Here is a 24,745-nt window from a genome sequence, read left to right as displayed (position 1 = left end):
CAGTCTTGGAATGACACTTACCACTTTTCATGCTTAAGAACGCGTCTTACACTTGAACGGCTCTCCCCACCTTCGCGAGTGTCCGTTTCATTTATTTGGGTGGTGATCTGACGAGATGTTGTAACACTGTAACCCTGAACGATCTGTTTATGGTCAGGCTGTGACTTCTGCACTTATTAACCTTTCCGTCGCTTGGAACTTACACGGAAATAGCCAATTATTTAACGTTCTGCCACTGCTGTTGTACTCCGTAAATGCTCTCGTACTTTAAGAAACACTGCAGTGCAGCGTTGCGTTGCACAAACGATAGCCTCCGCTCAGGTATTGTTGCCAACTCGACTGTCTTCAGCTGTACAGGCTCGCAGCGTTAACCCCACCAGTCGCGCACCCGCTGAGCCAATTGCCCACGCGAATTACCCACGACAAATTTGATAATTACACTTCAACTTTCACATGGAATTAGTAGCTGTGAGTCATTTTGTTTTGAAATTACTAAATGAAGCGAGTATCTTTTTCTAGACTCCTTGCATAACGGACGATCAAAAAGTTTCCGTTTGAGGTCGTTTCTGCAGCGTATTTATAAGGTCGCACGACTCCGATGCGGATATACGAGCACCGACATGTAATCAAGGGATTAGTGTGGCATTCGTGTCTTTCCGAGGTGCGTGCATTAAATGCGGAAACGTGAACTACGGCAACGTTATTACCAAATGGCCCAAGCTTGACCTTGATGGCCGAAGGACAAACATCGGTAGCCATCTACGAAGAATGAAGAATGTGTATGGGGCAGCATGTCTGACGAAAACCACCGTTGTCGAATGATGTGCCAGGGGATGCTGCCGCTTCGTGATAACTCACGTCCCCATATCGAAAATGTTGTAACGCAAAAGTTACATCAGCTTAATGGGAGACACTCTCCCTATAGACCTGATCTCTGCCTATCCGATTATCACGCTGTCGGTCCCTTAAAACAGGCTTGGAAGGGTCGAAGATTTCTGTTAGACAGGAATGTGCAGCATGCAGTTACGGACTTCTTCGCGCAGGACATGGTGTTTTACTAAACGGGTATCTCGGGTGAGGTTATTACCTCAGTGCTCACAGCGATTTTGCCTCATTGGCATACAGGTTCTGCACTGTACAGCCTTCGTACGGACGCTTTTTGACCGCCCCTTACATAAATGAAAATGTGTATAAAAATGCATGCATAAGTTTGTGTGTCGAAGCACGTGTTAAGAAACCCACGTAACGTGGAATGCATTAAACTGAAGCAGAGTTGACTGCTATAGCCGGTCCAGGGTAATGCGTTTGCAGCAGTAATCTCTATGCTACCTGGAATAACTGGACTAACTTCTTTATACACGCCTACATATTTCTGGCGTCTGTTTCATCCGCTGTGATGTAGTTACGTAAAAAGTTTCGGTATGTCTGTACGTGATTAAGGATTATTTACTTATTTCTGGTCATAAACATTATCCCACTGACTGTAACAATAGCTAAAAAGGGAACTAACAGATCAGCACACGACTACAATATATATAATCGGAATAATGCCTTCTTTTACACTAGTAATCCCCCCTCCACCCCCCCCCCCCCCATCAAACTATCATGTATAAAACAGCTTCAAACGTATGATTACTTTGCAAATTTGTGCTTTGTTTTAAGAAAAGCTAGTTTTTCACACATCTCAATGTTACTGACGTCATATCTGCTGAACTATATGTCTTGCAGTGATACAATTTTGCATTTTCGTTCGGTGGTGTTGTCTGCAAAATGTGTTGCTTATAAAACTGGTAGTAAAGAACTAATAAACTAAAACGTCATATCTGATGCTGAAGTTTTACTATATCAACAGCGAAAATGTAGTAAGCGATAAAATTTCTTCCTTTGATTATTTTGCGGCGGTTGTCAGCGAGGGAAAGTCGCGTAAAGGTCTGAAATGATGTGTAAAACTTGTTACAAATCGCTAAGTCTCTCGTTCTCAAATGCTGGATGTATATAGCCTGAGTAATTTGCGCGTCGTGATTTAGGCTGCTTCTAGACCTACATTACATAAGTTTCTATTAGATCTACAACTTTACTTCCACAGGTTTGCAGTAGATGGCAATAGTTACAAGTGGTGGTGCAGATGGTAGGACGCAAGTGTCGTACAATAAGCTTAAGCGTTTTTAAACGTAACACCATCAAAGTATTAGTCGATTTGTAGTGGTATCATGCATTTACTCTCGATTGAATATGTCAAATTACGCGCTCAGATATCGTCATTTGCGGGAAGTTTTAATTTTCAGCTTTAACATGAAAAAACCTGTGCCTGAGGATAAAAAAATGCTGGGCAAGACCTATTGTGAAGCACCTTTTAGTGAAAGAAGGAGCAGAGAATAGTTTCAATGCTTCAAGAACGGTGATTTTGAAGTCGAAAACCGTCACGGCGGTGGAAGAAGGAAACGTCTTCGAAGCATCTGAAACCGACAGAAACAATCTCAGGAGTTCATTATCGAGAGCGATTGATGCTTCTGAGCCGAGCACAGGAAGACAAACTGCCACAGTACAGCGACAGACATGAAAAGTTTAATTTTCAGTATGACAATGCTCGGTCTCATGTCACAGAAACCGTCAAAACATACTTGGAAATGTTGAAACGGGAGGTCCTACTCCACCCGCCATAGTCCCATCTATTGTTCCCTCTGACTACCACGATTAATGGCACACGGTTTGCCTGACCGATACCTCGGGGCACATGCACAAATGCAAAGTTGGATCGGTTCATGGATCTCCTCAAAAGTCGCAAGTTCTTCCGCCTCAGGATTCGTGTGCTGCCCAAAATATGGGAGAAAGTTGAGGCCAACGATGGCCAATACTTTGAATCGTAAATTGTTTTGTAAGCTTAGAACTTTGAGAAAGAACGACGGAGGCAAAGTTGTAGACCTAATAACTTAAATACCTAACTTCTCATGTCAAACCTTTAACCCTGTATTATACTATTTAATGAGCAGGTTATGACAGCAATTTAAATTTTTAATTTCGGTCAATAATTATATGAAATACTGAAAAATCACGTTTTTGTTGTCGCTGGAAACCGTCGCATAGGCTACCTACAACTTGGACCGGGTGATCATTTTAGGTGTTCAGTGATAACAGATACACTAAGAATTTTAGAATATATCTTGGGGCTTTGTGTCTGCAAGTGGTAACAAAAAATTTTAACTAATTTCTTAAATTCAAATCGCGAAGTTTCATTTAGTGTGCATTTTCAAATACGCATTTGAAGCACTATTCTCCAAATCTTTAACAGACATCTTGTACACATTTCTTCTTCGTCATCATCATCATCATCATCTTCTGCTTCTTCTTTCTGGAACGTTTCTCCTTATGCCTCTTCCAAGCTCCTCTTTCCTCCTAAAGTCTATCATTTGGCATCTCCTCTCATTGCTGTCCTCTTCGATTAAAATTATTATTCGCTTGGTCTATCCATCTTGTTCGTGGTCTTCCAATCGGACCTCGTGTAAATTCTGTCCATTCTAGGGCTATTCTCGGAAGTCTTTCTGGTCCCATTCTTTAAATGTGGCCAAACCATTTAACCTGTTACTCTCCATAGTTCATTTTTTTGGGATTTGATCTGCAACGTGTTTCGTATTGTTTCATTCTTTATCCTGTCCCGTCTCGTCTTACCCAGCATCCCTCGTAGTTACCGTATCTCAGTTGCTTTTATTCTACTCGGAGATGTCTTTGTCCAATTCTAACATTATGATCCATAGATCAAAACTGGCACATAATATGATTTGTACTCCAAGATCTTTGCTTTGGCAGGTATTTTCTTATTATCTCCGATATATAATAAAAAAATTTTGAACAATTTTTTATTCTCTCCGAATTTTCATCCTTGATGTTTTCTTTCTGGGTTAACTTATTTTCTAGATTCTTGAAATTATCTACTTTTTTAATATTTTTCCATTGCAAGTTCCGTAATTTTTTCGTTTTTCCTGCTGATTTTCATTTATTTCGTTTTTTATTAAGCTTATTCCCATGACTACTTCTTCAATTTCTCTGTGCCAGGTATTTAGCTGTTCTTCCAACTTCTGCTTATTTTCTTCCCAAATCATCACATCGTTTGCTTATGCCACGATTTTCATATCATCAGACCCTGGACGAACTTTCCGTATGATGTTGTGCATGCTGTATTAAAAAGCAGTGATGAGAGCATACTTCCTTTCCGAACCCCTCTATCCGATATAAACCATTCAGATTTTTTGCCATCTATTAGAACACAACTGTCTGGCTATAAATATGGCACCTATAGCTCATCTTCCAGGTGAAACTCCTTTTTGCTGTTATATTAACAGTAGTTCTATTTTATTACTGATTTGCTGTAAAATTATGTTTTCATAAATCTTCATGCATGGCACGTTAGTGCAATTCCTGTGCAACTCTCACAGAGCGCCTAGTTACCCTTCTTAAAGATAGGTACAATAATGGCCTTTGTCCAATCACCAGGAATCTTTCCAGTGCCCGTACTGCCCTCATTAGTTTATACAGCCACTGAATTCCGATAGATGCTGCGGCTTTGACCATTTCCACTGTGATGTCATCTACTCCAGTAACTTTGCCATTTTTCGTTTCTAATGAAGCTTTCTCTAGATCCAACATCTGCAGATCTTCTCTTTCTATTCCCTTTGTGATATTTCTTTCGTCTCCCGGTATCTTATTGTATTTGTTTCATCGTGTTCTTCATACAGTTTTTGAAAGTATTCTTTCCATACTGTCAAAACTTCTTCTTTCTCCCACTTTTGAAGTAATTTCTTTTTGCTTCCTTCTGTTACCTAATATGCAGTATAATATCTTCTTGTCATCCTTAAAGTTCTCTTCTGTCATGTCTCTTTATCAAAATAAACTAGCGTAGTACCCGGAAATGCATATAGAATTATTTAAGTTCATTCGTAATTTTTATCATCAGTAGTGCCATCTCATCGGAAACATATACTTCTCTCTTATATATATACTTCTCTCATACATATATTTTCTCTCTCTCTTTCGTGGCCTTTATCGCGTTCTCCGGACTCCGCTGTTTTCATGGTTTGTCAAATTTAACTTATTTTTACGTTGTGGATAGATGCCTGACCAGTCGCCACAGTCGTCAAGGTAACCTAAGGGAGGGAAGCCATGTGTGCCTCCGGGCGGGTACGAGCGCCGGTCCCCGCACAATACCGCCCGGCGGATTTCTGTCGAGGTCCGATGAGCCGGTCAGTCTGTGGATGATTTTTAGGCGGTTTTCCGTTTGCCTCCGCGAATGCAGGCTGGTTCCCCTTGTTCCACCTCAGCTACACTATGTTGGCGATTGCTGCACAAACAAGTTCTCCACGTACGCGTAAACCACCATTACTCTACCACGCAAACATAGGGGTTACACTCGTCTGGTGTGAGACGTTCCCGGGGGGGTCCACCGGGGGCCGAACCGCCAATAACCCTGGGTTCGGTGTGGGGCGGCGGAGGAGTGAAGTGGACTGCGGTAGTCGTCGTGGGGTTGCGGACCACTGCGGCTGCGGAGGGGACGGAGCCTCTCTGTCGTTTCTAGGTACCCGGTTAACATAACATAACATAACAACATGTATGCCACCCGTCTGCGAATTCTGTTAACTTCATGTGTTATTGTGTTTTTAACTGTTCGTGTATAGTATTTTATGAGGCTGAGATTGGGGACGAGCTTAGAATTTACGTAAAAGAGCGCTGAATACCACTTTAAAACGGCACTCAGGTTGGCGGGTGTAGCAGACCTACAGTCATCAACCGCCGCGAGATTTGGACACAGGTTTGGCTCACTTTCCACCATAAGTGAGTGCGCTGCCAGGTAAGCTGTAAGAGCAGGTCACTTAAAGGTTAGCTAATATGGTTCCTGTAACTTTGTGATTGACGACTGCAGTGACGGTGAGGAGTGTTGCAACGAGCAGGCAGCCACTCCAGACAGAACTCTGCATCTGCAGGACATAGACAAAAATATGAAAACACCGCGAGAAATTCAAGCCTGGACGTAAATGGAGATGCTAGCCACACCTGCAAGCTGTGCTGTTGTCTCTCACCAGGAGCGGCACCTGTCCCACGTTATCAATACATCCCATGTATCAGTCGTGGTCAGGACAGTGTTCTGTGCAGTTGTGACTACATTATGCCGGAGGCCAGCGCATTCGAAAGTGGGCAAAGTTTCGGTGCTGATGTGGTGGGTGCTTATGTAAGCAAGGGAGCTGAAGTGTTTGGTGATTTAAATTGTATACAGGGAAAGCAGAAAAACATCATCCGCTAACTCACCAGGCGGACGATAGTGTGTGTTGAACACGGTCGTTGAAGAGGTCAGGGACGAAAAGTGAGAGAACGACAGTGCAGAACTTTAAACCCTTCCAGCTCCAAAATAACACGAAGGGGGCTCCCTGAGCAGAGAGTTGCAGGGCGAACTGGAATCGGAAAACCATTCAAACGTGGTGCCGAAGACACAAAAAAACTTCACTATGGAACAAAGTCATTTGAACGAATTAATCTAGTTTCACACTGTTTCTACGAGGGCGGTTCAGAAAGTAACCTCCGATCGGTCACAGTGCGGGTTGTGGGGGGAGTAGCGACGCCATCTGTGCGTTCACGCACTCAACAGGTCAGTCGGCATCAAGCCGTGGTCGAGTGAACGTCGTACCTGCGCTAGTTTAGTTTTTGTGGCAGTTTGAAATGTGTGCTGCAATAGAAAACCCCGCCAAATGTGAAGTGCGTGCTGTCATAAGGTTTTTTACAACCAAAGGATATTCTGCAGCAGCTATTCATCGTGAGCTTTGTGCCGTGTACGGACCAAGAGTTATGAGTGAAGGAGTTGTCCGTGAATGGGTACGTTTATTTGAAAGTGGACGAGAAAACGTTCATGATGAAGAGAGGAGTGGTAGACCATCATTGGTGACTGACGAACTCGTTCAGACAGTTGATGCAAAAGTTCGTGAAAATCGACGTTTCTCAATGTCGGAGTTGTCTACTGGTTTTCCACAGATTTCTAAGACTCTCTTGTACGAGATAGTGACAGCAAGATTGGGTTACCGTAAGTTCTGTGCACGATGGGTGCCCAAAATTCTTACCGACCACCACAAAACTCAAAGAATGGCCTCTGCATTAGACTTTCTGTCACGTTATGAGGACGAAGGAGAACCATTGTTAAACAGAATCGTGACCGGTGACGAAACCTGGATTAAGTACGTGAACCCTGAGACAAAAGAACAATCAAAGATGTGGGTACATTCAAATTCGCCTACCAAACCAAGAAAAGCCTCGCGAGATTTTTCTGCCAGAAAACTGATGGCAACGGTGTTTTGGGATGCCAAAGGGGTGTTGTTGGTTGAATTCATGGAACGTGGTACGACCATTAATCAAGACGTGTACTGTGAAACGATAAAAAAGTTACGACGGGCTATACAGAACAAACGCCGTGGTATGCTGACTTCCGGTATCGTTTTTTTTTTGCACGATAACGCCCGTCCTCACTCTGCTCGCAGAACAACGGCCCTTCTTGAGTCCTTCAAGTGGGACGTTATCAACCATCCACCGTACAGCCCAGACCTGGCGCCAAGTGATTATCACCTCTTCATGCATTTGAAGAAATGGCTCGGGTCACAGCGGTTTGATGACGACGAAGAGCTCAAAGATGCGGTCACAAGCTGGCTCCAGGCACAAGCGGGTGATTTTTATGCAGAAGGAATTTCAAAGCTTGTGAAGAGATACGATAAGTGCCTCAATCGCTATGGAGACTATGTAGAAAAATAGTGCAAAGATGTAGTTGTAAGATGTATATATTAAAATATTTTTATTTAACTTGGTGTATTTTTTTGAATCAACCGGAGGTTACTTTCTGAACGGCCCTCGTAACTTCTGGCCAAGTTTGCGTCTCATGAGTGAAACATGACGGGGACTCGGTACTGATCTGAACAGATATGTCAGGGTATTCCATGGTCCCCCTGGGTACTCTGCAAGGTCGCACTGCCGCCGAGGAATATCTTACGGTTCGGGCTGATCATGTTCATCCCATGTTAGATTGCTGGTTCTCCAGTGGTGATGTTGTGTTCCAAGACGTCAGGGCCCCTGTTCACACGGCTCGCATCGAGCAGGACTGGTTTTCTCAGCACGAGGATGAATTTTCGTGTCTCCCCTGGCCACCATAGTCACCTGATTGCAAAACGCCTGTTACAGAGCATTTGTGCTCCACTCTGGAGAGATGGGTGCGTTATCGTTACGCACCTCCTTTATAGTTACCTGAACTTGCCACTATTTTTCAGGAAGAATGGAATAAGATTCCCCTGAAAACCTCACAGAGCCTGTACTTACCCATTCAAAGACGAATGAAATTGCCAATTGGTTTACTGCACAGTATTAACTGGTAATGTTTTGTGTTTTTGATGTTTCCATATCTTTTGTCAAACCCGTCTACCTGCAAAACAGACAACGTACCGTTGACCTGCAAATGGCTCCCACCACTCGACTCACTGGAATGTCAATCGTAAAATTATTTCAATCGCAATATAATTATATGATTCATACTATATAACCGGCCATTAAAATTGCTACACCAAGAAGAAAGGCAGATGATAAACGGGTATTCATTGGAAAAATATATTATACTAGAACTGACATGTGATTACATTTTCATGCAATTTGGGTGCATAGATCCTGAGAAATCAGTACCCAGAACAACCACCTCTGGTCTTAATAACGGCCTTGATACGTCTGGGCATTGAGTCAAACAGAGCTTGGATGGCGTGTACAGGTACAGCTGCCCATGCAGCTTCAACACGATACCACAGTTCATCAAGAGATTGTGACGAGGCAGTTGCTCGGCCACCATTGACCAGACGTTTTCAATTGGTGAGAGATCCGGAGAATGTGCTAGCCAGAGCAGCCGTCGAACATTTTCTGTATCCAGAAAGGCCCGTACAGGACCTGCAACATCCGGTCGTGCATTATCCTGCTGAAATGTAGGCTTTCGCAGGGATCGAATGAAGGGTAGAGCCACGGGTCGTCACACATCTGAAATGTAACGTCCACTGTTCAAAGTGCCGTCAATGGGAACAAGAGGTGACCGAAACGTGTAACCAATGGCACCCCATACCATCATGCCGGGTGATACGCCAGTATGGCGATGACGAATACACGCTTCCAGTGTGCGTTCACCGCGATGTCACCAAACACGGATGCGACCATCATGATGCTGTAAACAGAACCTGAATTCATCCGAAAAAATGATGTTTTGCCAGTCGTGCATCCAGGTTCATCGTTGAGTACACCATCGCAGGCGCTCCTGTCTGTGATGCAGCGTTAAGGGTAAGCGCAGCCATGGTCTCCTAGCTGATAGTCCATGCTGCTGCAAACGTCGTCGAACTGTTGGTGCAGATTGTTGTTGTCTTGCAAACGTCCCCATCTGTTGACTCAGGGATCGAGATGTGGCTGCACGATCCGTTATAGCCATGAAGATAAGATGCCTGTCATCTCGATTGCTAGTGATACGAGGCCGTTGGGATCCAGCACGGCGTTCCGTATTACCCTCCTGAACACAACGATTCCATATTCTGCTAACAGTCATTGGATCTCGACCAATGCGAGCAGCAATGTCGCGATACGATAAACCACAATCATGATAGGCTACAATCTGACCTTTATCAAAGTCGGTAACGTGATGGTACGCATTTCTCCTCCTTACACGAGGCGTCACAACAACGTTTCACCAGGCAACGCCGGTCAACTGCTGTTTGTGTATGAGAAATCGGTTGGAAACTTACCTCATGTCAGCACGTTGTAGGTGTCGCCACCGTCGTGTGAATGCTCTGAAAAGCTTATCATTTGCATATCACAGCATATTCTTCCTGTCGGTTAAATTTCGCGTCTGTAGCACGCCATCTTCGTTGTGTAACAATTTTAATGGTCATTAGTGTATTTCAATCGGAATATAATTATATGATTCATACTATATTCCACCCTGTTACTTTGGATGACAACGAAATAAACGAGTAACTGAAAAGCAAAAATAAAGCAGAATAAATATTCTTACCATCCTGCCAATGTTCAGATCAAACTAGAGTTTTGAAATTACACACTAGAGTTGTCACAGTCTGTTGTGTCACTACTGAAAGGGTTTTTGATGTCCAGATATCTGGAACAGTTGATGTAATACAGTCACGTGGATCCAGAGTGGGAAAGAACGAATATGTTCTTTTGGGATCTAATGACACATCTTCTTACCTAACTATAACCCTGCAGCCACAAATTACGAGGCTCTTTGGTCGGCGCACTCAGTGGGCTGCAGTTCGATATTCATTTCAGGCAGAGATAATTAGTTCTGAAGTTCGTGTCGTTATGCAATGTCTGATAAGTAAACATAAAGTATTATCAGAAATTGCGATGTTGGTGCAAGAACAAAAGCCTTGAGGAAAAAAAAGAAATACTTTTACAACTTGTCCCAATCTTATAGGATGGAAAGGAAACTGCTGATGATGTGCCACATTTGGATCGACTATCGCCCAGCAAAGCGATAAGTAACATCGAGCAAGTGTAACAAAATGCTGAAACAAAATCGGAGGTTGGTACTGAGATTGACGCCGTAGGAATCTGGAATTATCAAGGCCTCAAACACAGAGATTCGAGCGAGTTATACACTCCTGGAAATTGAAATAAGAACACCGTGAATTCATTGTCCCAGGAAGGGGAAACTTTATTGACACATTCCTGGGGTCAGATACATCACATTATCACACTGACAGAACCACAGGCACATAAACACAGGCAACAGAGCATGCACAATGTCGGCACTAGTACAGTGTATATCCACCTTTCGCAGCAATGCAGGCTGCTATTATCCCATGGAGACGATCGTAGAGATGCTGGATGTAGTCCTGTGGAACGGCTTGCCATGCCATTTCCACCTGGCGCTTCAGTTGGACCAGCGTTCGTGCTGGACGTGCAGACCGCGTGAGACGACGCTTCATCCAGTCCCAAACATGCACAATGGGGGACAGATCCGGAGATCTTGCTGGCCAGGGTAGTTGACTTACATCTTCTAGAGCACGTTGGGTGGCACGGGATACATGCGGACGTGCATTGTCCTGTTGGAACAGCAAGTTCCCTTGCCGGTCTAGGAATGGTAGAACGATGGGTTCGATGACGGTTTGGATGTACCGTGCACTATTCAGTGTCCCCTCGACGATCACCAGTGGTGTACGGCCAGTGTAGGAGATCGCTCCCCACACCATGATGCCGGGTGTTGGCCCTGTGTGCCTCGGTCGTATGCAGTCCTGATTGTGGCGCTCACCTGCACGGCGCCGAACACGCATACGACCATCATTGGCACCAAGGCAGAAGCGACTCTCATCGCCGAAGACGACACGTCTCCATTCGTCCCTCCATTCACGCCTGTCGCGACACCACTGGAGGCGGGCTGCACGATGTTGGGGCGTGAGCGGAAGACGGCCTAACGGTGTGCGGGACCGTAGCCCAGCTTCATGGAGACGGTTGCGAATGGTCCTTGCCGATACCCCAGGAGCAACAGTGTCCCTAATTTGCTGGGAAGTGGCGGTGCGGTCCCCTACGGCACTGCGTAGGATCCTACGGTCTTGGCGTGCATTCGTGCGTCGCTGCGGTCCGGTTCCAGGTCGACGGGCACGTGCACCTTCCGCCGACCACTGGCGACAACATCGATGTACTGTAGAGACCCCACGCCCCACGTGTTGAGCAATTCGGCGGTACGTCCACCCGGCCTCCCGCATGCCCACTATACGCCCTCGCTCAAAGTCCGTCAACTGCACATACGGTTCACGTCCACGCTGTCGCGGCATGCTACCAGTGTTAAAGACTGCGATGGAGCTCCGTATGCCACGGCAAACTGGCTGACACTGACGGCGGCGGTGCACAAATGCTGCGCAGCTAGCGCCATTCGACGGCCAACACCGCGGTTCCTGGTGTGTCCGCTGTGCCGTGCGTGTGATCATTGCTCGTACAGCCCTCTCGCAGTGTCCGGAGCAAGTATGGTGGGTCTGACACACCGGTGTCAATGTGTTCTTTTTTCCATTTCCAGGAGTGTAGCTATGTTCTCTATTAGTGCTGCACAAATTGACTCATAAGCAGAAGGCAACACAGGAATAAACTTCTGGGAGTATCATTAGCACTTGCGTTCGGAATCCTCATAGTACTTTCTGTGAGACACCATCACAAGGGTTGAGACATTGAGCTAGCACTTCGTTCTAGAATAAGGTAGCAAATCCTCACGACTACAGAGTACAATTAACTGCGTCACATTACGACACTTATTCAAATATGTGCTACAAAAGCACATCGATCGCTTCAAAAAGAAGTTTGGTAGTGTGCAGAACCTTAAAAACGTTATGAAAAGTGTATTATTCTCTGTGCACATTTCCACTATCTGACCAGAGGTATGCGGTCATCTATTAATGGACAATTTGAGGTGTGTCCACCTTTGGCCTATTGAACGGTTTGAACTCTGCTGGGGACATTTTCAACGAGATGCCTGAATGAGTATGGAGGAATGGCAGACAATTCTTTCCAAAGAGCCGAAACCAGATAAGGTAATGTTGGACGCTGGGCTCTAGAGTCGACCATCTAATTCGTCCTAGAAGAGTTCCATTGGGGTCGGGTAGGGACTCTCAGGCTAGTCTATTTCTGGAATGTTATTGTTCACAAATCGGGTCTCGGAAACTGACATACGGCGGGAAGAGCGGTGTGCTGACCACGTGCCCCTCCATATCCGCATCCATTGACGCCTTTGGTCTGAGAATGACACGGCGGCCGGTTGGTACCGTTGGCCCTTCATGGCCTGTCCGGGAGGAGTTTAGCTTTTTTTTTTATTGTTCACAAATTATTGCGTCACAAGCGCTGATTCAGAATGCCCGCATTGTCATGCTGATACAATCATCGTCTCCGAACTGTGCTTCTATTGTACGCAGAACGCAACACTGTAAAATATGTTTATATCCTTCTGCAATTAGCGTTTTATTAACCTCAATAAAGGGGTCATACCCTAACAACGAAAAACACCCTGACACCATAACGCCACCTGCTCCGTATTTCACTGTTGCCACTACTAATGACGGTAGGTAACGTTCTCCAGGTATTCGCCAAACCCAAACACTTCCATCGGATTGCCACAGGGTACCGCGCCATTCATCACTCAAGATCATTGTCTCCAGTGGTGTTGCTCTTTACACCACCTCAATCGTCGCTTAGGACTGACTATATGAATGTTTTGCTTAGGAGGAGCTGTTCGACCACTGTACCCCATTATTTTTAAACTCCCAACCCACAATCATTGTGCTGGAGGCACTGCAAGTAGCGCTTTAGAACTGACGAGTTTTTTCTTCCACTGATTTCATGTGGTTTCTTACTAGCACCTTCTGCAATGGTCAATGATCCCTGAGCGTCAGAACTTGAATTCTGCCTGTTCTTGATTTAGCGGCGGTTGTTTCTTCTCGTTTCTACTCCACAGTGACATCATTAACAGTTGACTTGTGCATCTTTAGCTTTGGAATGTCCTTGAAGGATTTGTTACTCAGATGATATCCAATGACTATTCCATGTCTACATTTACATCTACATTACATCCATACTCCGCAAGCCACCAGCCGGTGTGTGGCGGAGGCCACCCTGAGTACATCTATCGGTTCTCCCTTCTATTCCAGTCTCGTATTGTTCGTGGAAAGAAGGATTGTCGGTATGCTTCTGTGTGGGCTCTAATCTCTCTGATTTTATCCTCATGGTCTCTTCGCTAGATATACGTAGGAGGGAGCAATATACTGCTTGACTCTTCGGTGAAGGTACGTTCTCGAAACTTTAACAAAAGCCCGTACCGAGCTACTGAGCGTCTCTCCTGCAGAGTCATCCACTGGAGTTTATCTATCATCTCCGTAACGCTTTCGCGATTACTAAATGATCCTGTAACGAAGCACGCTGCTCTCCGTTGGATCCTCTCTATCTCTTCTATCAACCCTATCTGGTACGGATCCCACACTGCTGAGCAGTATTCAAGCAGTGGGCGAACAAGCGTACTGTAACCTACTTCCTTTGTTTTCGGATTGCATTTCCTTAGGATTCTTCCAATGAATCTCAGTATGGCATCTGCTTTACCAACGATCAACTTTATATGATCATTCCATTTTAAATCACTCCTAGTGCCTACTCCCAGATAATTTATGGAATTAACTGCTTCCAGTTGCTGACCTGCTATATTGTAGCTAAATGATAAGGGATCTATCTTTCTATGTATCCGCAACACATTACACTTGTCTACATTGAGATTCAATTGCCATTTCCTGCACCATGCGTCAATTCGTTGCAGATCCTCCTGCATTTCAGTACAATTTTACAATGTTACAACCTCTCGATATACCACAGCATCATCCGCAAAAAGCCTCAGTGAACTTCCGATGTCATCCACAAGGACATTTGTGTATATTGTGAATAGCAATGGCCTACGACACTCCCCTGCGGCACACCTGAAATCACTCTTACTTCGGAAGACTTCTCTCCATTGAGAATGACATACTGCGTTCTGTTATCTAGGAACTCTTCAATCCAATCACACAATTGGTCTGATAGTCCATATGCTCTTACTTTGTTCATTAAATGACTGTGGGGAATTGTATCGAACGCCTTGCGCAAGTCAAGAAACACTGCATCTACCTGTAAACCCGTGTCTATGGCCCTCTGAGTCTCGTGGACGAATAGCGCGAGCTGGGTTTCACACGACTGTCTTTTTCGAAACCTATGCTGATTCCTACAGAGTAGATTTCTAGTCTCCAGACAAGTCATTATACTCGAACATAATACGTGTTCCAAAATTCTACAACTGATCGACGTTAAAGATATAGGTCTATAGTCCTGCACATCTGTTCGACGTCCCTTCTTGAAAACGGGGATGACCTGTGCCCTTTTCCAATTCTTTGGAACGCTACGCTCTTCTAGAGACCTACGGTACACCGCTGAAAGAAGGGGGGCAAGTTCCTTCGCGTACTCTGTGTAAAATCGAACTGGTATCCCATCAGGTCGAGCGGCCTTTCCTCTTTTGAGCGATTTTAATTGTTTCTCTATCCCTCTGTCGTCTGTTTCGATATCTACCATTTTGTCATCTGTGCGACAATCTAGAGAAGGAACTACAGTGCAGTCTTCCTCTGTGAAACAGCTTTAGAAAAAGACATTTAGTATTTCGGCCTTTAGTCTGTCATCCTCTGTTTCAGTACCATTTTGGTCACAGAGTGTCTGGACATTTTGTTTTGATCCACCTACCGCTTCGACATTAAGACCAACATTTCTTAGGATTTTCTGCCAAGTCAGTACATAAAACTTTACTTTCGAATTCATTGAACGCCTCTCGCATAGCCCTCCTCACACTACATTTCGCTTTGCGGAATTTTTGTTTGTCTGCAAGGATTTGGCTATGTTTATGTTTGCTGTGAAGTTCCCTTTGCTTCCGCAGCAGTTTTCTAACTCGGTTGTTGTACCACGGTAGCTCTTTTCCATCTCTTACGATCTTGCTTGGCACATACTCATCTAACGCATATTGTACGATGGTTTTGAACTTTGTCCACTGATCCTCAACACTATCTGTACTTGAGACAAAACTTTTGTGTTGAGCCGTCAGGTACTCTGTAATCTGCTTTTTGTCACTTTTGCTAAATAGAAAAATCTTCCTACCTTTTTTAATATTTCTATTTACGGCTGAAATCATCGATGCAGTAACTGCTTTATGATCGCTGATTCCCTGTTCTGCGTCAACTGTTTCAAATAGTTCGGGGCTGTTTGTCACCAGAAGGTCTAATACGTTATCGCCACGAGTCGGTTTTCTGTTTAACTGCTCAAGGTAGTTTTCAGATAAAGCACTTAAAAAAATTTCACTGGATTCTTTGTCTCTGCCATCCTTTATGAACGTTTGAGTCTCCCAGTCTATATCTGGCAAATTAAAATCTCCAGCCAGGACTATAACATGGTGGGGAAATCTACGCGAAATATATTCCAAATTATCCTTCAGGTGTTCAGCCACAACAGCTGCTGAGCCAGGGGGCCTATAGAGACATCCAATTACCATGTCTGAGCCTGCTTTAACAGTGACCTTCACCCAAATTATTTCACATTTCGGATATCCGTCAATTTCCTTCGATACTATTGCACTTCTTATCGTTATAAACACACCTCCCCCTTCTCTATGCAGCCTGTCTCTGCGGTATGCATTCCAATCTGAGTTTAGGATTTCATTGCTGTTTACGTCTGGTGGTCCGAAACCACTAAGCTCTCCTGACAGATGCATTCTGCTGTTTCTGCTTCTCTACTGACAACAAAATACTCCCCGCTTTCTTTTACACTGGCGGAGATGATGAGATGATGTTTGGTTTGTGGTCTGCTTAACTGCGCGGTCAAAAGCGCTCGTACAAAGTCCCAATTCATACACAGTCCAATTTTTACACAATGCAATCTAGCCACTGTCACGAACGACGATGATGAAATGAGGAGGCAACATAAACGCCCAGTCCCCGGACAGAGAAAATCCCCAACACGGTCGGAAATCGAAGCTGGGAACCAGTGACCCAGAGGCAGCAACGCTAGCCACTAGACCACGAGCTACAGACAGTTACACAGGCTGGTCCGTCTGTTGTATTACATAGGGGTATATGGACACTTCTGATCACGAAGTGTATTTTTTTCGTACTTTCAATTTTGTTTCTTACGAGATGAGATTCACTGAACATTTTAAACACATCTTGTATGTAACGAACGCAATGGTTATTTGAAGAAGACAAGGATTACATTTCGTATATTAAGCAAGTGATAAACTGAGTGGTGTGAATATAATGTTTATGATTTGACACAAACAGAAAAGCCGAAAAACAGCTAAAAATCATATCGCGAGTTTGTGTAGTATCTGAGAATATAATTTACTTATAACAAGGAAATTCTATAGAATTTAATGTCGAAATGAGCGTTTGTCAAAAAACAAACTACCTTGCCAGTTTTAACCAGTTAAGAGGAAGCAAAGACTAAGCTACATTCGGATAAGTGATTTCAGTGCGAGAGCGATGTACGACTGTAGTTTGCCAGTGGTGACTGTCTACGAGTACTTTGGGTAAGATCGTTTGTGGCTTGGATTTGATGTACAAACTGGAGTTGATTCGTCCTACTAGAGGTGATTCATCTATACTCAATTTTGGGACTAACTGTTTGTGTACCTGGTTACTGCGTGTTTTTGACATTGTTTTTCTGTTTCTTCTATTTTTGTCTGTCAAGAACAAACGAGCCATAATGTGAGATCTTCTTTGTATCTTTTCACCGAGAGAGGATGGGCGCTGATCAGGCTCTGGACTCACATTTGGCAGGAGCTAGGTTCGAATCTCCCTTCAGTCATCGAGATTAATATTTAGCGTAATTTATAAATAGCTTAACATGAAAAGACAAATCATTTTTCTTTTCTTTCTAATCAAATCAGAATAGCCGCTCCATCTTTACAGACCTCGTCGTTGACGGGCTGTCAAGCCCTTAAACTCTTTACTGTACCTTTTATGTGAATGACACACATGTCTGTATGGTTCTGAACATAATTATCACTGATGACGATAACGATGACGGAGTAATTAAGGAAATGTCAGCTGATTCTGGTGTCTACAATCTTGTCAGACGCTTAATTTTTGTGCAGCTACGCATGGTCTCAACTTTAGCGATGGAAGAGGGACAGGTGTGTGGCTCACCTGAAAGAGAAGAGGTCGCCATCCAGACGCTGAGCAGGGTCGTCATGCCCTGCGAGCCTTGGCCGATCTCCTCCAGGTAGTCGGCGAACACGAACGGCGACGTCAGCGCAGGGCCCATGGTAGCTGTCTGCAAACACCAACCAGTCGCGCTGTTTAAGAGCCTCTAAACTGGCCGTTGCAGCTTCTATCTTATATAAGCACATGGAACAGAGAATTATTTCAAATAATCCCAGACATTTCCGTTAAGGTGCAGTAGGGTGCCTCAGTGTTCGTCAAACCAGAAAGGTGTACGTGCAGCTCAGGGAACACGGTCCTGACAATTTGCAATAATATAGAAGAAAATTGAGAATACCTTTAGCTTTAGATAAAAGTAGAGAGACTACAAAAGCAGTTTCGATGCTACTCTTCGTAATGGACGCAACGCTTAAGAAAATGCAGATACTTTCATAGAATTTGAAGAATTCGAAAAAGTGTTCAACAATTTAAAGTGGTGCAAGATGACTGAACTCTTCAGTAAAACAGGTATATACTACAGGGAAAGATGATATATGTGTGTAAGAACTAATAGGGAACAGAGGGTATGGAAGACTAAGGAATAAATGTCGGATTAAAAGGGGTATAAGTTAAGGATGCAGTCACTGTCTTCTACTATTCATCTACATCTACACTGAAGCGCCAAAGAAACTGGTATGAACATGTGTTCTCAAATATAGAGATATATAAAGAGGCAGAATACGACGCTTCGGGGCGCAACGCCTATATGAGACAGCAAGTGTCTGGCGCAGTTGTTAGATCGGTTACTGCTGCTACAATTGCAGTTCATCAAGATTTAAGTGAGTTTGAACGTGGTACTATAGTCGGCGCACGAGTGATGGGACACAGCATCAACGAGGTAGCGGTCAAGTGGCGGTTTTCCTGTTTGAACATTCCACGAGTGTACCGTGAATATCAGGAATCCGGTAAAACATCAAATCTCCGACATCACTGCGGCCGGTAAAAGATCCTGCAAGAACGGGACCAACGACGACTGAAGAGAATCGCCTAACATGACAGAAATGCAACCCTCACGCAAATTGCTGCAGATTTCAATGCTGGGCCCTCAACAAGTGTAATCGTACGAACCATTCAACGAAACATTATCGATATGGGCTTCCGGAGCCGAAGACCCACTCGTGTACCGTTGATAACTGCACGACACAAAGCGTTACGCCTCACCTGGGCCAATCAACACAGACATTGGACTGTTGATCACTGCGAACATGTTTCCTGGTCGGACGAATCTCGTTTGGAATTGTGTCGAGTGGATGGACCAGTACGGGTGTGGAGACAACCTCATGAATCCATGGAGCCTGCATGTCAGCAGGGGACTGTTCAAGCTGGTGGAGAATCTGTGTAGTTGGCGTTGTAGGGGGCCCCTCTTACGTCGAGATACGACTCTGACAGGTAACACGTACGTAAGCATCCTGTCTGACCACCTGCATTCATTCGTGTTCGTTGTGCATTACGAGGGACTTGGCAATTCCAACAGGACAATGCGATACTCCACACGTCCAGAATTGTTACAGAGTGGCTCCAGGAACACTCTTCTGAGTTTAAAAATTTTGACTGGCCACCAAACTCCCCAGACAAGACCATTGTTGAGTATATCTGGGATGCTTTGCAACGTGCTGTTCAGAAGAGATCTCCAAACCCTCGTACACTTACATGATTACTCTGCAATTTACAGTTAAGTGCCTGGCAGAGCGTTCATCGAACCACCTTAAACGTATTTCTCTATCGTTCCACTCTCGAACAGAGCACAGAACACTTAAATCTGTTCGTACGAGTTCTAATTTCTCTTGTTTTATTACTCTGATAATTTCTCCCTCTGTGGGTGGGCGTGAACAAAAGTTGGTGATTGAAATGAGAAACTCCTTTGTTTTAATAATTGCCACCCCAGTTCGTATATCATAACCGTGGGACGTTCTCTCTTATTTCATCATAATACAAAACGAGCTGCTCTTCTTTGAACTTTTGCTATTTCCTCCGTCAATCCTATCTGATGTGGATCCCACACCGCTCAGCATTAATCTAGCAGCGGGCGGAAAAGCGTAGTGCACGCAGTCTTTTTAATAGGCCTCTTACATCCTCAGTGTTCTGCTAATAAATAGCAGTCTTTAGTTTATTTTCCCCACAACATTATCTACATGATCGTTGCAAATTAAATTATTCGTAACAGCAATTCCTAAGTCTTTAGTTAAATTTACACCCTTTAGATCTGTGTGATTTATCGTGTAACCGAAATTTACCAGACTCCTTTTATCACTCATGTGTATGACTTCACATTTTTCATTATTTAGAGTCAATTGCCGTTTTACGAACCATACACGTATTTTGTCTAAATTATTTTAATTTGGTTTTGATTATTTGACGGCTATAAAAGATGATAAACGACAGCATCATCTGCAAACAATCTAAGAGGGCTGCTCATATTGTTACCTAAGTAGAAGTATTCTGTATGTACTGGCTCACTTCGGCTCACTAGCTCACTCACGAGTTCGTTCAGTAGATCACAGTATACTTCTACTATAACATATATTTTTCAGTTCAAATTCACTATTTTTAAATGGTGAATGTAAGAAAATAAATTTAATACATAGTTTTTTGCAAAGGTAGTTACAATTAGAGATCCAAAATTATAATAAAAGATATTAATTTTAATTATTTTCAAAAGTAGTTGAAGCTAGGGTAGCTGAAAGTAAAGTGAAGTGATTTTCTTACCTATATGAAAACAGACAATAAAGAAGTAAGAGAAAAATTAGTTAAATTTGTTTTACCTGCATTTAGTTTTAACTTGTTACCTATTACCTGTTAAGCTGGGAATGTGGGTCTCACGGGGAGCGTTCAAGGGATAAATCCCTGCAGTCGCACTATCCTCTGTGCCCTCGGTGGCTCAGATGGATAGAGCGTCTGCCATGTAAGCAGGAGATCCCGGGTTCGAGTCCCTTGTGCATCGGGGCACACATTTTCAACTGTCGCCTCTCGACAATTTAGGGTCTTGATTTAATTATTACTACATTCTAAAGAGCTGAATGGTCACCGATGGTATCTGTTCTTTCGGACGTTCGGACATGTCCTACTCCTCTCTCAAAGTGGTTTTCATTTCTTTCACTGTCGTTTTCGTTGAGAAGCACGTCTCCAAGGAACATTACAGGCTTGCTCTATAGGGTTTAGGCCCGGGTAGTACGTTCAGTATCTTGACTTTTCTGTGTGTCCGACACGTCAGCGGTCCTGTGTGGGCGTTTATTCTCGTCCATAAACAGAACGTCGAGACCTACCGCGCACCTGAACAGACGGACATGATCGACAGTAATCTCCGCGCAATACCTCTTTGCTTAAAGCTACCTCGCGCAAAGATCTGTAGCTTGCTCACACCATAACGCCTAGGCCATACCGATGATGTTCATGAACATTCCGTTGTCTGACACGTGTTTCCCTCTCTCCTCACTAACTACTTGTCATAATCACTTGCCACAGTGAAGCGAGATTCGTCGGAGAACATCACTCTGGACCATTGTTGTTTACCCCAACCAACGTGCTCTCTACACCAACGAACTTTTTCTCGGCGAAGGCATGGTTGAAGTGAGATGTACTTAACGGGCTTCCGAGCATATAATTCCCACCGATTGAATCACCGCGAAATGGTTCTGTCGGAGACACGTGTACCGTTAGCAGTTACGAGGTCTGCAGAGATCTTCCTAGGAGTGAGATGACGTTCGCCCGCATCTCGTGGTCGTGCGGTAGCGTTCTCGCTTCCCACGCCCGGATTCCCAGGTTCGATTCCCGGCGGGGTCAGGGATTTTCTCTGCCTCGTGATGGCTGGGTGTTGTGTGCTGTCCTTAGGTTAGTTAGGTTTAAGTAGTTCTAAGTTCTAGGGGACTGATGACCACAGCAGTTGAGTCCCATAGTGCTCAGAGCCATTTGAACCATTTTTGAGATGACGTTCCTTTCCGCCACTAGGGCTAACTATCGATCCTCTTGCGGTGTGTTGATCCGTCTGCGACAACCGGCATGTTTTCGGACAGCATTTTCTCCTTCACCGGCCCTATTCAATCGCGTTATGACACTTCCGGACACACTCATTACTGTTGCCACGTCTTCGAGTCGTCCAACTGCTCGCCCACGATCATAGGCGCTCAAACGATGTCTTGCAGGCATGTTACCGTACCGCATGGAAAGTCGCACTAATCGGTTCCACAACAACATTCAGCAAACACTGTACTGTATGAACTGTCGAATGCATACAGAGTGTACTGCACAGGTTTCGCAGCAGTTATCATCGCTTTTCCTTTTCTTATAACTGGTCGGGTGGTCCGGAGCAGTTGTCGATTGCTTCACATTAATTGGCAGTTGCTACTTAGCAAATGTTATGCAGTAGGATTTTGGAGCATATACTGTATTCGAACATTATGAATCACCTTGAAGAAAATGACTTATTGATACATAACCAACACGGATTCAGAAAATATCGTTTTTGTGCAACACAGCTAGCTCTTTATTCCCATAAAGTAATGAGTGCTGTCGACAAGGGATCTCAAATCGATTCCAAATTCCTAGATTTCCAGAATGCTTTTGATACCATTCCTCACAAGCGACTATTAATCAGATTGCGTGCATAAAGAGTAGCGTCTCAGTTGTGTGACTGGATTCGTGATTTCCTCTCACAGAGGTCACAGTTCGTAGTGATAGACGGTAAATCATCGAGTAGAACAGAAGTGACATCTCGCGTTCCGCAAGGTAGTGTCATAGGCCCTCTGCTGTTCCTGATTTACATAAATGATCTAGGTGATAATCTGAGCAGCCCCCTTAGATTGTTTGCAGATGATGCTGTAATTTACCGTCTAGTAAAAATCATCAGACGATCAATTCCAATTATAAATTGATCTACAGAGACTTTCTGTATGGCGCGAAAAGTGGCAGTTGGCACTAAACAAAGAAAAGTCGAGGTCATCCACATGGGTACTAAAAGAAATCCGATAAATTTTGGGTATTCGATAAATCGCACAAATCTAAGGGCTGTCAGTTTGACTAAATACCTAGGAATTACAATTACGAGCAACTTAAATTGAAAAGACCACATAGATAATATTGTGGGAAAGGCGAAACAAAGACTGCGCTTTGTTGGCAGAACACTTAGAAGATGCGACAAACCCACTAAAGAGACAGCCTACATTACACTTGTCCGTCCTCTGCTGGAATATTGCTGCGCGGTGTGGGATCCTTACCAGGTAGGATTGACGGAGGACATCGAAAAAGTACGAAGAAGGGCAGCTCGTTTCGTGTTATCTTGCAATGGGGGTGAGAGTGTCACTGATATGATACGCGAGTTGGAGTGGCAGTCACTGAAATAAAGGCGGTTTTCTTTGCGGCTAAATCTATTTACGAAATTTCAATCACCAACTTTCTCTTCCGAATGCGAAAATGTGTTGTTGACACCCACCTACGTAGGGAGAAATGATCATCATAATAAAATAAGAGAAATCAGAGCTCGAACGAAAAGATTTAGGTCTTCCTTTTTCCCACGCGCCGTTCTAGAGTGGAATGGTAGAGAAGCAGTATGAAAATGGTTCGATGGAACCCTCTGCCAGGCACGTAAGTGTGAATTGCAGAGTAACCATGTAGGTGAAGATGTAGTGTAGATTGAGTTGACAAAAGCCACGCGTTAGCGATATGCATCTATACAGATAGCGGTAGTATCGCGTACGCAAGGTATAAAAGGGCAGTGCGTTGGTGCAGCTGTAAGTTGTACTCAGGTGATTCATGTGAAAAGGTTTCATACGTGATTATGGCCGCTCGACAAGAACTAACAGAGTCTGAACGTGGAATGGTAGTTGGAGCTAGGCGCACGGGACATTCCATTTCGGAAATCGTTAGAGAATTGAATATTCCGAAATCTACAGTGTCCAGAATGTGGCGAGAATACCAAATTTCAGGTATTACCTCTCACGACGGACTTTGCAGCAGCCGATGACCTTCACTTAACGACCGAGAGCAACGACGTTTGAGTAAAGTTGTCACAACCAACGGACAAGCAAGACTGCGTAACATACCCGCAGCAGTCAATATGGGACGTACGAGGAACGTGTCCGTCAGGACAGTGCGGCCAAATTTGGCGTTAACGGGCTACGGCAGCAGAGAAGTAGCACGAGTGCCTCTGCTGGTAGCACGGCATCGCCTGCAGCGCCTCTCCTGGCCTAGTGACCATATCTGTTGGACCCTAGACCTCTGGAAAACTGCGGCCTCGTCAGATGAGTCCCGTTTTCAGTTGGGAAGATAGGGTTCGAGTGTGGCGCATACCCCCATTAAGTCACCGACCCAAGTTATCAACAAGGCACTGTGCAAACTTTGGTGGCCCGATAATGGTGTGGGGGCCGGCCGTTGTGGCCAAGCTGTTCTAGGCGTTTCAGTCTGAAACCGCGGGACCACATCCTGCCTCGGGCATGGTTGTGTGTGATGTCCTTAGGTTAGTTAGGTTTAACTAGTTCTAAGTTCTAGGGGACTGATGACCTCAGCAGTTAAGTCCCATAGTGCTCAGAGCCATTTGAATCATAATGGTGTGGGTTGTGTTTACGTGGAATGGGTCTTCTGGTCCAACAGAACGGATCATGACTGAAAATGGTTGTGTTTGGCTTTTTGGAGATCCTTTGCAGCCAGACAACGAAGAGTTTTTATCGATGACAATGCGCACGTCACCGGGCCACAATTGTTCGCGATTGGTTTAAAGAACATACTGGCCAATTCGAGCGAATGATTTGGCCACCCAGAGCGCCCACGAATCCCATCGAAAATTTATGGGACATAATGGAGAGGTTTGTTCGTGCAGAAAATCGTGTACCGGCAGAAGTTTCGCAATTATGGCTGGGTATAGCGGCAACAGGGCTCAGTATTTCAGGGGAATTTCAACGACTTGTTGAGTACATGGCACGCCGAGTTGCTGCACTACGTCCGGCAAAAGGAGGTCC

The 24,745-nt window shown here is 44.4% G+C and overlaps 1 protein-coding gene across 2 annotated transcripts in view; it reads right to left on the bottom strand.

The window, feature by feature from the left end:
- Positions 1-24,745, bottom strand: part of LOC126175525 (monocarboxylate transporter 14-like) — a 157,760-nt gene that overhangs the window by 39,368 nt on the left and 93,647 nt on the right. For both annotated transcript variants that reach the window (XM_049922352.1, XM_049922353.1), the window contains exon 3: positions 17,745-17,871. In XM_049922352.1, the coding sequence (XP_049778309.1) occupies positions 17,745-17,871 (127 nt within the window). The remainder of the gene's footprint in view (positions 1-17,744; positions 17,872-24,745) is intronic.

The sequence above is a fragment of the Schistocerca cancellata genome, chromosome 3 (assembly GCF_023864275.1).
Source record: "Schistocerca cancellata isolate TAMUIC-IGC-003103 chromosome 3, iqSchCanc2.1, whole genome shotgun sequence".
NCBI lineage: Eukaryota > Metazoa > Arthropoda > Insecta > Orthoptera > Acrididae > Schistocerca > Schistocerca cancellata.
This window is presented reverse-complemented; position numbering and strand designations above follow the sequence as displayed.